We start from the raw sequence: 16,365 nt of genomic DNA on the forward strand, positions 1-16,365 counted from the left end.
CAAATTTTCATCTTGCCTGCTTATTATAAATCATAAATTATTAGTATTTCCTAATTGCTGAAACGTGATATATTCAACACATAAATTAATGCGTTTGAAATTATAATCCCAGAATTCATGATGAAATGTCAGTCAATTTATTTATGTGAATGGGAAGGCACATGCTGTGAAACTTAGGGATAAACATAAAGGCATTCAGTGAAGCTGAGTTTGCCAATCTTGTCAACTTCCATTTGCTGTAAGGCAAATAGATTTAATGTTAGTATTGATAGTGGCATATTATGCAAAAAGGCAAACTTGGAGAGCAAAAAAAAGAAAAATCTACATCACCTGTTCATCCTCTCCAATAGCTTTGTCTAGTTCTTAGAATTTATTCAGACTATCCACTTCTGCAAAAACAAATGGAAGACAAATTGCTGCTATGGATAAGGGGATGGTTGAGTGGCAGAAGACAGAGAGTGGTAATCAATGGACACTGCTCAACGTGGACTAATGTTATTAGTGGAGTTCCTCAGGGTTCAGTGTTGGGTCCGTTGTTGTTTTCGGTGTTTATGAATGATATTGATGATGGGATATCAAGTTTAATGTCCAAATTTGCAGATGATACAAACGTTGGCAGGGTTGTTAAGGACACCACTGACGCTATGCTGCTGCAACAGGATCTGGAAAGGTTGAACAGATGGGCTGAGAGGTGGCAAATGAAGTTTAACATTGACAAATGTAAAGTACTACATATGGGAAACAGTAACCCCAGAGCAACGTATCAACTCTGCGGTACTACACTGACAGTGGTGGAGAATGAAAAGGACCTGGGGGTAATTGTGCAGGCAGATATGAGGTTCTCTGAGCAGTGCAGATGAGCTGCAAGAGTAGCTCATGGTGTCTTGTCAATGATATACAGGAATTTCTCTAGCAGGGATAAGGAGGTGATTATTCCCTTGTATAAGGCAATGGTTAGGCCACATCTTGAGTACTGTATACAGGTCTGGAGGCCTCATTTCAAGAAGGATGTAGAGCTGCTGGAACGGGTACAGAGAAGGGCAACAAGATTAGTGAATGGAACAAAGGGTTGCTCTTACGAAGATCGGCTTAAGTTTTGCAAATTACAGAGTCTGGAGACTAGGCACCGGCGAGGTGATCTGATAGAGGTGTATAAGGCTTTGAATGGTTTGAGCATGCTCAATGCCAATGGGATTCTTCATCTTGCTCAGAATAATCAGCTCAGAGGGCATAAATTCAAATCGAGGAAGGATGGATGTCGGATAGATGTGCGGAAATTTGCCTTTGGCCAGCGGGTGGAACCGACTTCCATCACTTGTTTTTGAAGTTGATAGCCTAAACAAATTTAAGGCTCAACTGGACAGGTATTTCGAGCGAACGGAGGGGTGAAATGGGAGTGGTGTGTTTTTTTTTTTTTTTGTTTTTTTTTTTTGTTTTTTTGGCTGATGCTGAATAAGCTTGCTTTCTTGCATCATATGCCTCTACTAATGCTAATGGAAGTTTGTTTCAACAAAAAAACTACCAATTGGACAAAGGCAATTTTTACACATCTATTATGCAACCCATTCTTCCTCAATTTGAATTTATGCTCCATCCTGTGTGTAATCTGAGGAAGAGGAAGAATCTTAACAGCATTGATCTTATTCAATCCATTCAAAAACCCTTATACACCTCAAACAGATCTTCTTGCAGGTATATAGTCTCAAGATGCTTCAACTTACAGAACTGAGTCCTTTCTTGGTAAGAGCACCCTTTTATTCTCCACCAATCTTGTTGACTGTCACTGCACCCATTTCAACAGATTCATATCCTTCTGAAAATGAGGCTTCCAGACCTGGATAGAGATATAAGAGAGATAGAAGATATAAGAGATATAAGATATAAGAGAGATATAAAAGAGAGATAGAAGCCTGAAAAACAAGATGCATGGTATTTCAGAGACTGCTGGGAGCCATTGCGGTACAAATAAACACATGGGTTGTGTTAGGGTAGCTAAGAATAGAAACAGGTGCAGGTATACTTGCGTGTACACCAATGCTAGGAGTTTAGTAAATAAATTTGATGAATTTGAGGTATTACTCAAAACATCAAAGGCAGATATTGTTGGGATATCAGAGACGTGGTGTCACACAGATATAAGGGATGCAGAACTGCAATTTGGGGAGTACAACGTCTACAGAAAGGATAGACAGGATAGGAAGGGGGGAGGGGTTATGCTATTAGTTAAGAAACACATAAAAACCAAGGAAGTGAAGCCAGTCGACATCGCTGGACAGTGCAGTGTTGAGTCAGTTTGGTGTGACATAAGCATTGGGAGATCAAAATTGAGAGTAGGAGTGTGCTATAGGCCTAATGACTCTGATGAGTATAATAAGGAACTGTACAGGGAAATAGAGTGGGCTAGTAAATCAGAGAGTCTTATAATGGGAGATTTTAATTTCCCAGATATTGACTGGAATTTGGGGGCTGGTTACTCACACACTAGCAGGGCTTTTGTGGATTTATTGGATGATTGTTTTCTACATCAGCATGTTCAGGAGGCAACTAGAGGGAGTAATACTCTTGATTTGATTATCAGCAGTGATTCTTCATGCATTAAGAATCTGCAGATAAATGAACCACTAGGAGGCAGTGATCACAGTGTGCTGAAGTGGGATTTACTGAAAGAGGTAACTACCATTAGGGGTAAAGGGAAGGGTTATTGCTTCCGTAAAGGCGACTACGATGGACTGAGACAGTATTTAAATTCTATACAGTGGGACCAACTGATGATGTTACCAACAGCAAATTCAAAATGGGAAGCATTCAAAGAACGTATCTTGGAAGCTACTAGGCTTTACATACCAACTAAGAAATATTGTTCAAGGTTTAGGCCAAAATGGATGTCAGATGAACTAATGAGGCATATGGCAGAGAAGAAAAATGCATGGGATACTTACAAATTAACACATGACACAGAAGCCTATGATAGATACAAGTTGATATGCAACCAAGTTACAAAGGAGGTTAGGCAGGCGAAGGCAGATTACGAGAAATCCTTGGCAAGGGATGCAAAGAAAAACAGCAAAGAATTCTTTACTTATGTAAACTCTAGAAGGAAGGGGATGAATCAGATTGGTCCACTTGATATTGATGGGTCAACTGTTGATGATCCTGCTCAGGTAGCTAACAAACTAAATGAATATTTTGCATCGACATTCACACATGAGGAGTTATTCAGCAAGGGGAATGCCAGAGGTGTATTCAACTCTAGCAGTAAGCTACAGAATCTTGAAATAACTGGGAGTAAAGTGGAGGAGAAACTGTTGAAGATACACACAAGAAAGGCACCCGGGGTGGATGGGATCTATCCAGTTATATTAAAGGAGGCAGCAAAGGAAGTAAGCAAACCCTTAGCCATAATTATGAGAGCTTCCTTGGACTCAGGGGAGGTACCCATAGACTGGAAATGTGCAAATGTGACCCCAATTCACAAAGGACGATCAAAGGCTGACACAAGTAACTATAGACCTGTGAGCTTAACTTCTGTTCCAGGAAAATTAATGGAGGCACTGGTTAAAGAAGCACTGCAGGATCATTTAGACAAGACTTCAGTTATAGCTCAGACACAGCATGGTTTTGTTAAGGGGAAGTCTTGCCTGACCAACTTGATTGGATACTATGATGCAGTCACAAAAGAACTGGATGCAGGGAATAACTTTGATATTATATACTTGGATCTTAGAAAGGCTTTTGATACTGTTGCACATGGAAGACTGCTACACAAATTGGAGCAGTGTGACATTGGAGGCAAATTGCTGATATGGATAAAGGGGTGGTTGAGTGGGAGAAGACAGAGAGTGGTAATCAATGGACACTGCTCATCGTGGACTAATGTTATTAGTGGAGTCCCTCAGGGCTCAGTGTTGGGTCCATTATTGTTTTCTGTATTTATAAATGATATTGATGATGGTATATCAAGCTTAATGTCCAAGTTTGCAGATGATACAAAGGTTGGCAGGGTTGTCAAGGACACTACTGACACTACACTGCTGCAACAGGATCTGGAAAGGTTGAGCAGATGGGCTGAGAGGTGGCAAATGAAGTTTAACATTGACAAATGTAAAGTACTACACATGGGAAACAGCAACCCCAGAGCAACGTATCAACTCTGTGGTACTACACTGACAGTGGTAGAGAATGAAAGGGACTTGGGGGTGATTGTGCAGGCAGATATGAAGTTCTCTGAGCAGTGCAGACGGGCTGCAAGAGTAGCTCATGGAGTATTGTCAATGATATACAGGAATTTTTCCAGCAGGGATAAGGAAGTGATTATTCCATTGTACAAGGCAATGGTCAGGCCACACCTAGAGTACTGTATACAGGTCTGGAGGCCTCATTTCAAGAAGGATGTAGAGCTGCTGGAACGAGTACAGAGAAGGGCAACAAGATTAGTGAATGGAACAAAGGGGTGCTCTTACGAAGAAAGGCTTAAGTTTTGCAAATTACAGTGTCTGGAGACTAGGCACCAGCGAGGTGATCTGATAGAGGTGTATAAAGCCTTGAATGGTTTAAGCATGCTCAATGCTGATGGGATTCTTCCTCTAGCTCAGAAAAATCACCTGAGAGGGCATAAATTCAAATTGAGGAAAGACAGATGTAGGATAGACGTGCGGAAATTTGCCTTTAGCCAGCGGGTGGTTGGTTGGTGGAACAGACTGCCATCCCTTGTGGTGGAGGTTGATAGCCTAAATAAGTTTAAGGCTCAGCTGGACAGGTATTTTGAACGAACAGAGGGGTGAAGTGGAAGTGGGTTTTTTTTTTTTTTTTTTTTTTTGGCTGATGCTGCATAAGCTTGCTTTCTTGCATCAAATGCCTCTACTAATGCTAATGCTAGAGTACTCAAGATGTGGCCTTATACAAAGCCATAATCACCTCCTTATGCCTGATAGCCAAATTCTTGTACATTATTGACAAAACCCAATGAGCTGTACTAGCTGCACAATTACCTCTGTGCCTTTTTCATTTCCCACCAACCTCAGTGTAGTAGCACACAGTTTGTACATCAATCTGGGATTACTGCTACCCGTGTGCAGTAACTTGCATTTGTCACCGTTAAACTTGAACAGCCATTTCTGAGCACATCTGCCTAGATCTTGTTGCAGTAGCATAAGCTAATTACTGTCATTAACCACCATGCCAACCTTTGTCATTAGCAAAAGTAGACATTCAGCCTGACATGCATTCATCAATATCACTAATATAAACAGAAGTAATAACTTGCGCTTAATGCCACTCTGCTCCAATTTGTACAGCCATCTTTAGATACATCTATAAATTTCAGAAGCCTTTCTGAAATTTAAGTATATGATATCAAAATTAATTTTGTATCCAGTTCTTTTTTTGCAGAATCACAATAGCCAATCAAATTGGTCAGACAAACTCACCCCTTAACAAATCCAAAAACAGGGCTTTAGTTATACTGTGACTGCACCCTTTTGTTTAACTAAACCCCTCTCTAGATAATCCTGCATTTACTTCTTCAACCAATGACTTCATTATTTTCTCTGTTCCAGAGAAAATAATGAGAGCTAACAGGTCTGTAATTACTCATCACCCTTTGATTCCTCCTTTGTGAATTGGAGTTACGTTCAAATGTCTCCAGTCCATAAGGGTCTTCCTTGAATCCAAGAATATAGCTGGATAGTACTATCCACCCCAGTGGCCTTTTATATTTAGATCCCTGTTAAAATTTGATAAACTTCTGGCATCCCCTTCTCTAAAGAATTCCTCATGTGTGAATGTAGACCCAAAAGTACCTACTGCATTTATCAGCAACCTAAGCAGGATCATTAACAGTTAACATTTAATATCAAGTGAATCAGTGTGATTCATTCCCTTACCTCTACTGTTTACATAATTAAAGAAATCTTTGATGTTTTTCTGTGCATGCTTTGCCAAAGATTTCTCATAATCTGCCATGGCTTGTCTTACCTCCTTTCTGATTTGATTGTAAACTAGTTTATATCTACTGTAGTCATATGTGTCATCTGATCATTTATATGCATCCCATACAATTTTCTTCTCTGCCACAAGTCTCATTAGTTTATCTGACATCCATTTAGGTCTAAGCCTTGAACAGAATCTCTTAATTGATATAAAAAGACGGCGAAGGTAGAGAAAACCCACATGAGAAGCATGCAAAAGTTCAATAAATTTACCGGTAAAAGTACTTTGCTGTAACGGCATTTGTTTTGTTGCTAGTAAACATACAGCGGGTGTTATCAGTCAGGAGTATAAATTGAATCTCATGGGAGATTGAAACTCTCCCGAATAGTGAATAAACTGTTTATTAAGAAAAAAAAAAAAAAAGAGGCAAAGGTAAAGGAAGCCCACACGAGAAGCACAGCAAACTTAGAAAAAGTTTACCAGTGAAACTACGTTACAAACATTTTTTATGATGCCAGAACTTCCAATATGACTGCTCGTGATTCAATTAGTGATTCAAAAGGAAAAAGGTCAGGTTACCCCCTCCACTTCGGGAGGTTTCAAGCTCTTGTGGGATTCAACTGCTACTCCAGACTGATAACACCCACTGTCTGTTTACTGAGCGAGCAACAATACAAATGCCATTACGGCAAAGTACTTTTACCAGTAATTTCATCGAACTTTTGCATGCTTCTCGTGTAGGCTTTCTTTACCTTAGCCAAAAAAGACTAGTATCTTTTACAATTACTTCCTTGAGTGCTTTCCATTTAGAATTTGCTGTTGGTCCCACTACAGAATTTACAAACTGTCTGAGACCATTATACTCACCTTTATGAAAGCAAAATCCCTTCCCTTTGCCCTTGACACTAGTTACATCATAAAATTAATTATACATTAATATATTGCTATGATCACTACCATCTAGTGGTTCTTTTATATGCAGATGCTTAATGCATGAAGAGTCACTGCTGAAAATAACATCAAGAGTACTTACTACTTTCTCTTGTTGTTTCTTTAACATGCAGCTTTAGAAAACCATTATCCAATAAATTCACATAAGTGTCGCTAGAGTGTCAGTGACCAACCCACAAGATTCAATCAATATATGGAAAGTTAAGATCCTCATTATAAGACATTCTGATTTACTGGCCAACTCTATTTGACTGTATAGGTATTTGTTATACTCATCACTGTCATTGGGCCTGTAACATGCTTCAACTCTCATTTCTGTTTTCCCAGTGTTTATGTCACGTCAAAATAACTCAAAGTTGCAATGACCACCCATATGAGCTTTAATAGACTACATTAGATTTAATGTGCTTCTTAACTAAAAGTATAACCTCTCCTCTCTGCCCTCTTGTCCTGTCTGTCCTTTCTGTACACATTGTACTCCCCATATTCAAATTCTGCATCCCTTATGTCTGAATGACACCACATTTTCGATATCCCTATAATGTCCACATTCAATGACTTAACCAGTTCTTCAAATTCATCAAATTTATTTACTATGCTCCTAGGAAATAGGAATGGAAAATATAAATTGTGGAAAATAAGATTACAAAGAACATTTCTGAAAAAAGGCAAAATGTGATAAAATTATATTTAATTTTATTATTAGATTATTCCCTTATATCTTATGCAATTATTACAATTTTTTTATAAAAAATAAGAAATCTTATAATAACTTAAAATAGGTCTGAGCTAAGTTAATTTTAAAAAATTAAATCGATATTAATACGCCTTGCAATCCATATTTCAATCACATTACAAGCCATATTCCTATGTGAAAGTAAATTTTTTTAAAGTAATCTGTAAAAGTAATCTTTAAAAGTAAAATTTAAAAATGATCCATGCCTTATTATTAAATAATTGTTATTAAAAGAACGTTAAAGAGTACATGGCATATTGACAAGAAAATTTTAATATTCCAGCTGTCATACATATGAAAAAGTGGGAATCAATTTTGACCCCTTTTTTATAGTGTTGCCAAACAGATTAGGCATGCAGGAGTTAATCATAAATTCCCATAATTTTTTCTGTCACAGAAGTCAGATTTAGATGTCTATATTGCCTAGATCACTCTTATGGACACTCCCTTTTTATGGGAGAGATATTTCATACAGATAACTTGAATTCTATTCTTTCTTTTTGGATAAATATAGAAAATAATCACATTCTGCTTTACTGTGAAGGACAACAAGAATGGGCAAAACAATTGATGGTATTCTCTCACACTTAAAAATTCAACCATTTTGCAAACAACTAGCTAGCCTAGACAAACTTATATGACATTATCCTCTAGCATCTTTAGTAATGGATGAATTATCAATCTTCTGAACACGTATAAAGTGGAATTACTTTTTCTTCTGCAGTTGGTATAAGACAAATTTGGAGGAAACAATACTCACAGAAAAAAGTTATTGCTTAGATAAGATATGCATGTTTCCAATATCTTTTTCAAGAAAAGAAAAGAATACAAATCACAGCAAACATGGCTGCACTGCTGCTGCTGTTCAATGCAACCACAGAACTAATAAAATTACACACTCCCTTGCACAGCCAGTAGCACTGAAGCCTTAATTTGATAAATTCAATAGGCTCATATTTGTAAAATATAAGACATATGTATTTGAAAATATACATCACAAGCTTTACTGAAATTTGTAAGAAAAGCACACCTGCTGCGAAACCATAAATTTTGGCAGATATGATAATATAACAACATATTGTCAACTTAATGAATTTTGCCAAAGAGAAGTGTGATCATGCAGTTAAAGAAATCAACAATTTTTGATATTCACCTCAAATCATTGATGATTTTTGCTTGTTCATTCATTTCCTTTTCAATAAGTCTTGACCGCTTTTTTGCATCAAGGCTTGGGTCCAGAAAGAATGGTGGCAATGATTCTACTAAATTACTGCCTTTTCTTGTAACTACTGGTTCCTGAAAATTAAAAAACAAAAACAAAAAGGAAATGATTGTTATTTGTATTATATTATTGCATATATTAGTAAATTAATAAGAGGAGTATACCTCAATAAAGTACGTGGAACACTTCCGTATGATACCCTCCAGAAATTAAAACGGAAAAAACGAAAAAATCGACAACTTACCGGTACATTAAAGTAAAATATAAATATAAATAATTAAAGTAAAATATAAATAATTAAAGTAAAATATAAATAATTAAATAATCAATTTAACACAATTCAAAATCAATTCAAAACAATTAAAATTCAAATTAACGCAATTAAAAGAATCTAACGAAAATATTCAAAACGATTTTCCTTCCTGAAGCTGACAATGCTTTTCGACCGACTGTCGTGATCACAGGAATGAAAATTACCGAATCAGGCTAAACCTGCAACTTAAATAGTGATTATGTGTCTTCGCGCATGCGCGTAAAGGTCCACGCATCGGAGATCAAATATGGCCGCCGAACATTAACAGAATTCTCGTGTAATTTAATTTCAACGGTTTCTGCAATTAATAGTCGCGTATAATTACGTTGAACGTTAAGTATTTTGGCCTCGTTAAATAAAAAAGTATGTTTTTCGTTAATGGCATGAAAGGCTAATTCTGACGCTGCTGAACGAGAAGCACGAACAGAGGCTTCGTGTTGATTTACACGGATATTGAGAGAAAACCGCGTGGAACCCTGATAAGACGAGTCGCAATCACCGCAAGAAATGTTGTATACTAGATCATTAATTTGTGTTGCGAACGCCGAAAGAACCGAGCGATTGTTCAGTATAGTGTGTAACTTCCGTATAGGCCTAGCTATAATTTTAAATTCGGTATCTTTAAAGAATCTGTTAAGCTGTTTGTGCCACTGTTCAACATATGGGACAGAAATAAAGTATTTTTTGATATTACTATTGTTGATTGGTGCAGTATTTTGTATCCTATCCTTAGCTTGTACCCTAATTCGATTTATTGTGTTAATGGGATAACCCCTGTTCAAGAATCTGCTAGTTAATATTTGTATTTCTGAGTCTAAAGCAGAATCCGTCGTTGAATATTTATAGGCATTTAGAAATTGATTAAAGATAATCGATCTTTTGTAGGTGAACGGGTGGTAGCTATTATAATGTAGAAGCATACCGGTGTTTGTGGGTTTTCGATAGATGCTAAATTGTATTTTGTTCGAGTCCCGGGTAAGCGTGAAATTTAGAAAGTTTAATGACTTAGTATCCGTATCTTCCCTTTCCAATGTAAATTTGAGTCTAGAATGAATATTGTTAAACGAATGTAAAATATCTTGGATAGTACTACTATCGGTAATAACTAGAACATCGTCTAAATACCTCCCATAGTATGTGATACGGGGACGAAAAGGTGTCAAATGTATCTGCTCAATCGTTGAGAGATAGATCTCTGACATTAAGCCACTCAGGCTCAAACCCATTGGTAATCCAAAAATTTGTTTGTATACCTTGTCTCGAAAGGTGATGTAGTTAGCCTCAACTAATAGTTTAATTAAGTGAAAAATCTCCTTTATAGGCAGCTTCGTATAATTAATCGGTGTCGAGTTTTTATTTAACATATCCCAAATAATATCTAATGTGTATTCAACGTTTACATTCGTATATAATGATGTAACATCTAATGAGAATAAATTGTCATTGTCGCCGAGTCTACAGTCTTTAAGATTATTAAATAATGTATCGTAATTCTTAATCCCAAATTGTATAACCTGTCTAAAAGGTTTTATAATGTTATATACATGTGTGGCTAAGGCTGAAAATGCCGAGTTCCTGTAGGAAACAATAGGTCGAATCGGAAATCCAGGCTTGTGTAATTTTACCTGACCAAAAAGTGCAGGAATATTGTATGTTCTGGACTTCAATTCCTTCAACTGAACCATAGTAATGTAGTCGTTTTTACGATATGTGGTTAACGTTTTATTGTATTGATTTACCAAATTGGTAAACAGTGTCGGGTCCACTTCACAATAAGTGGAGCTATCAGATACAACTGAATCTAACTTATTAATATAATCATGTTTATCTAGTATTACCACTGTATCTCCTTTATCTGCCCTCTGTATAATAATGTCCTTATTTTCTCGAAGTTCTCGTAAAGCTGAACTGTCATGTGTATTCAATTTAGGAAGTCGTGTTTCTTTTATGTTATTCACTACTTGGTTAACTTGTTGAATAAATACATCTTTTTGTGGAACACTACGAAGTCCAAATTCAAAATCAATTACGCATTGTTTTTTTGGCAGCTTTCGAGGTGGTAAATTATAATTTAATCCTTTGGATAAAAGTGAAATCTGGTCCTGCGATAGTGTACACGAGGAAAGATTTGTAACCTGTTGATATGTCGGTTCGTTGGATACTGGGTGAGGGGGTATTCGTGAACTAGCCGACATATTCTGTGGTAGTGCGTTATGTGTCTGTGGGGGGGATGTCACCCAACTCGTGTGAACTTGGTCGCAAGCTCGCGACAATGTGTTAGAATTCGCATGAACGTGTCTTGAACTATTCGATAATGTTTGCAACTTATTAACGTGTCTGTTTTTTATTTCTGAGGCTTGTGCTTCCAGTCTTGCGGTGATTGCGACTCGTCTTATCAGGGTTCCACGCGGTTTTCTCTCAATATCCGTGTAAATCAACACGAAGCCTCTGTTCGTGCTTCTCGTTCAGCAGCGTCAGAATTAGCCTTTCATGCCATTAACGAAAAACATACTTTTTTATTTAACGAGGCCAAAATACTTAACGTTCAACGTAATTATACGCGACTATTAATTGCAGAAACCGTTGAAATTAAATTACACGAGAATTCTGTTAATGTTCAGCGGCCATATTTGATCTCCGATGCGTGGACCTTTACGCGCATGCGCGAAGACACATAATCACTATTTAAGTTGCAGGTTTAGCCTGATTCGGTAATTTTCATTCCTGTGATCACGACAGTTGGTCGAAAAGCATTGTCAGCTTCAGGAAGGAAAATCGTTTTGAATATTTTCGTTAGATTCTTTTAATTGCGTTAATTTGAATTTTAATTGTTTTGAATTGATTTTGAATTGTGTTAAATTGATTATTTAATTATTTATATTTTACTTTAATTATTTATATTTTACTTTAATTATTTATATTTATATTTTACTTTAATGTACCGGTAAGTTGTCGATTTTTTCGTTTTTTCCGTTTTAATTTCTGGAGGGTATCATACGGAAGTGTTCCACGTACTTTATTGAGGTATACTCCTCTTATTAATTTACTAATATTATTATCAACGTAGAACATATTGAGTATTTCAGCTCTGATCCATACTATCTAATTAATTTTCAAACTCTAATTGACTATTTCATTCACTTCTTGTCTCTCCAGTAGTATACAATCGATACACACAATTATGGGAGATTTTTTGAATGGCTTGGTACAAAATTACATTAAATCTACACTAAGGTACTCGGCCCAAAGTTACCATATTTCTTTCCTAAAATATTGCCTTCAAAACAACATCGTTCCGAAGTTTGCCAGGGTGAATTTAAATCAAAAAATTTCAGGCATAAAACAACTATCACTGGCGACATCACGTAATATTGTTAAGCTTGCCTTAAAATCTCGATATTCGGATAAACAAAAATACCTTTCCCGGGTTAGGAAGCTTCGCGATAAATTAAAAAATTATCTACATCCGAACGATTGGTCTGTATTGAAGACCTCCATAGGTTTGCGACGGGAAGCACAAGCCTCAGAAATAAAAAACAGACACGTTAATAAGTTGCAAACATTATCGAATAGTTCAAGACACGTTCATGCGAATTCTAACACATTGTCGCGAGCTTGCGACCAAGTTCACACGAGTTGGGTGACATCCCCCCAACAGACACATAACGCACTACCACAGAATATGTCGGCTAGTTCACGAATACCCCCTCACCCAGTATCCAACGAACCGACATATCAACAGGTTACAAATCTTTCCTCGTGTACACTATCGCAGGACCAGATTTCACTTTTATCCAAAGGATTAAATTATAATTTACCACCTCGAAAGCTGCCAAAAAAACAATGCGTAATTGATTTTGAATTTGGACTTCGTAGTGTTCCACAAAAAGATGTATTTATTCAACAAGTTAACCAAGTAGTGAATAACATAAAAGAAACACGACTTCCTAAATTGAATACACATGACAGTTCAGCTTTACGAGAACTTCGAGAAAATAAGGACATTATTATACAGAGGGCAGATAAAGGAGATACAGTGGTAATACTAGATAAACATGATTATATTAATAAGTTAGATTCAGTTGTATCTGATAGCTCCACTTATTGTGAAGTGGACCCGACACTGTTTACCAATTTGGTAAATCAATACAATAAAACGTTAACCACATATCGTAAAAATGACTACATTACTATGGTTCAGTTGAAGGAATTGAAGTCCAGAACATACAATATTCCTGCACTTTTTGGTCAGGTAAAATTACACAAGCCTGGATTTCCGATTCGACCTATTGTTTCCTACAGGAACTCGGCATTTTCAGCCTTAGCCACACATGTATATAACATTATAAAACCTTTTAGACAGGTTATACAATTTGGGATTAAGAATTACGATACATTATTTAATAATCTTAAAGACTGTAGACTCGGCGACAATGACAATTTATTCTCATTAGATGTTACATCATTATATACGAATGTAAACGTTGAATACACATTAGATATTATTTGGGATATGTTAAATAAAAACTCGACACCGATTAATTATACGAAGCTGCCTATAAAGGAGATTTTTCACTTAATTAAACTATTAGTTGAGGCTAACTACATCACCTTTCGAGACAAGGTATACAAACAAATTTTTGGATTACCAATGGGTTTGAGCCTGAGTGGCTTAATGTCAGAGATCTATCTCTCAACGATTGAGCAGATACATTTGACACCTTTTCGTCCCCGTATCACATACTATGGGAGGTATTTAGACGATGTTCTAGTTATTACCGATAGTAGTACTATCCAAGATATTTTACATTCGTTTAACAATATTCATTCTAGACTCAAATTTACATTGGAAAGGGAAGATACGGATACTAAGTCATTAAACTTTCTAAATTTCACGCTTACCCGGGACTCGAACAAAATACAATTTAGCATCTATCGAAAACCCACAAACACTGGTATGCTTCTACATTATAATAGCTACCACCCGTTCACCTACAAAAGATCGATTATCTTTAATCAATTTCTAAATGCCTATAAATATTCAACGACGGATTCTGCTTTAGACTCAGAAATACAAATATTAACTAGCAGATTCTTGAACAGGGGTTATCCCATTAACACAATAAATCGAATTAGGGTACAAGCTAAGGATAGGATACAAAATACTGCACCAATCAACAATAGTAATATCAAAAAATACTTTATTTCTGTCCCATATGTTGAACAGTGGCACAAACAGCTTAACAGATTCTTTAAAGATACCGAATTTAAAATTATAGCTATGCCTATACGGAAGTTACACACTATACTGAACAATCGCTCGGTTCTTTCGGCGTTCGCAACACAAATTAATGATCTAGTATACAACATTTCTTGCGGTGATTGAGACTCGTCTTATCAGGGTTCCACGCGGTTTTCTCTCAATATCCGTGTAAATCAACACGAAGCCTCTGTTCGTGCTTCTCGTTCAGCAGCGTCAGAATTAGCCTTTCATGCCATTAACGAAAAACATACTTTTTTATTTAACGAGGCCAAAATACTTAACGTTCAACGTAATTATACGCGACTATTAATTGCAGAAACCGTTGAAATTAAATTACACGAGAATTCTGTTAATGTTCGGCGGCCATATTTGATCTCCGATGCGTGGACCTTTACGCGCATGCGCGAAGACACATAATCACTATTTAAGTTGCAGGTTTAGCCTGATTCGGTAATTTTCATTCCTGTGATCACGACAGTCGGTCGAAAAGCATTGTCAGCTTCAGGAAGGAAAATCGTTTTGAATATTTTCGTTAGATTCTTTTAATTGCGTTAATTTGAATTTTAATTGTTTTGAATTGATTTTGAATTGTGTTAAATTGATTATTTAATTATTTATATTTTACTTTAATTATTTATATTTATATTTTACTTTAATGTACCGGTAAGTTGTCGATTTTTTCGTTTTTTCCGTTTTAATTTCTGGAGGGTATCATACGGAAGTGTTCCACGTACTTTATTGAGGTATACTCCTCTTATTAATTTACTAATATTATTATCAACGTAGAACATATTGAGTATTTCAGCTCTGATCCATACTATCTAATTATTGCATATAAGAAGAAAAAACTTAATTTCAAAAAAAAAGAATTGCTTTACCACTGATCTTTTTTTAAATTTCAGTAGTAAAATATTAGTGATATTAACTCATTTAGAATAGGAGGAATGTTCCATCTAAGTCAAAGACTGTGAGAAAGATGAAACACATTTTTATATGGTGTAAAATTTCATATGAGATAACCTCAAGGAAGGAAAGAAAAACCTGTACACCCTCACCCACCTGGATGACATTAAGCTCTAAGCAGCAATTGAGAAGCAACTCCTGCAACTACTCTAGATCACAGAATAATTCGGCAACGATATCAGAATGGAATTTGGTCTAGACAAATGCAAGATCCACGGATTGCATCAGGGGAAATTAGTTAGCTGAAACTACCAGCTGCAGACTGGTAAAGAGCTCGAAGCCACGACAGAGGGAGAGACTTACAAATACCTGGGAATGATGCAGGCTCAACAGTTACAGCACAAGGAAATCGAGGCCTGCCCGATCGAAAAATACTATCAGAGACTCAGAAGCATGCTGAAAGCAAAGCCGAACAAGTGAAAGTGTTTTGGGTCTAACAGCACCAGGGGTTCCCCCATTTCCACATTGTGTAAACAGGACAGATTTTACTAAAAAGTGTGTGGTGTTGTGTCTTGTAATGTCTTGTGTTGTGTTGTTTCTGACCTTTTAGCCATTGGGCCCCTAGTGAGACCCCCCCCCCATTGCCCACACTATACCCCGAGGAGGCAGGTCAGACATAGAGGGATCACAATAGATGTTTGTACTCTGGCAGGCCCTGCCACGTAGTTTCCTAAGATTTCATTGGCTATGGCTCATATATATGGCCTTTTTTGGCCTTTAGTTTTCCGTGTTTCAAACTGCCATCTTCTTTATTTTTATTTGTCATATTTATTATAATATACATAATATTTACATTTGCATCCATTTCTGCTGCTTTGTGTGCTTCAGTGCATTTTCTATATCCAGTTTATTTAACTTTCCGATGTTTTATCTGTTTTTACACTTTAATACAATCTCTTATATTATATATATATATATATATATATATAAGCAGAGGAAGTTAGGTTAAGGCCGAATTGGAGTTTAAGTTAGGGTAAAGTTAAATTTAG

The 16,365-nt window shown here is 36.5% G+C and overlaps 1 protein-coding gene across 1 annotated transcript in view; it reads right to left on the bottom strand.

Moving 5' to 3' along the window:
* Nucleotides 1-16,365, bottom strand: part of tweek (transmembrane protein KIAA1109 homolog tweek) — an 806,203-nt gene that overhangs the window by 275,022 nt on the left and 514,816 nt on the right. The window contains 1 exon segment of the mRNA XM_090388226.1: nucleotides 8,769-8,911. Within this exon segment, the coding sequence (XP_090244352.1) occupies nucleotides 8,769-8,911 (143 nt within the window).

The sequence above is a fragment of the Mastigoproctus giganteus genome, chromosome 2 (assembly GCF_048544385.1).
Source record: "Mastigoproctus giganteus isolate SK-2022 chromosome 2, ASM4854438v1, whole genome shotgun sequence".
NCBI classification, from domain to species: Eukaryota; Metazoa; Arthropoda; class Arachnida; order Uropygi; family Thelyphonidae; genus Mastigoproctus; species Mastigoproctus giganteus.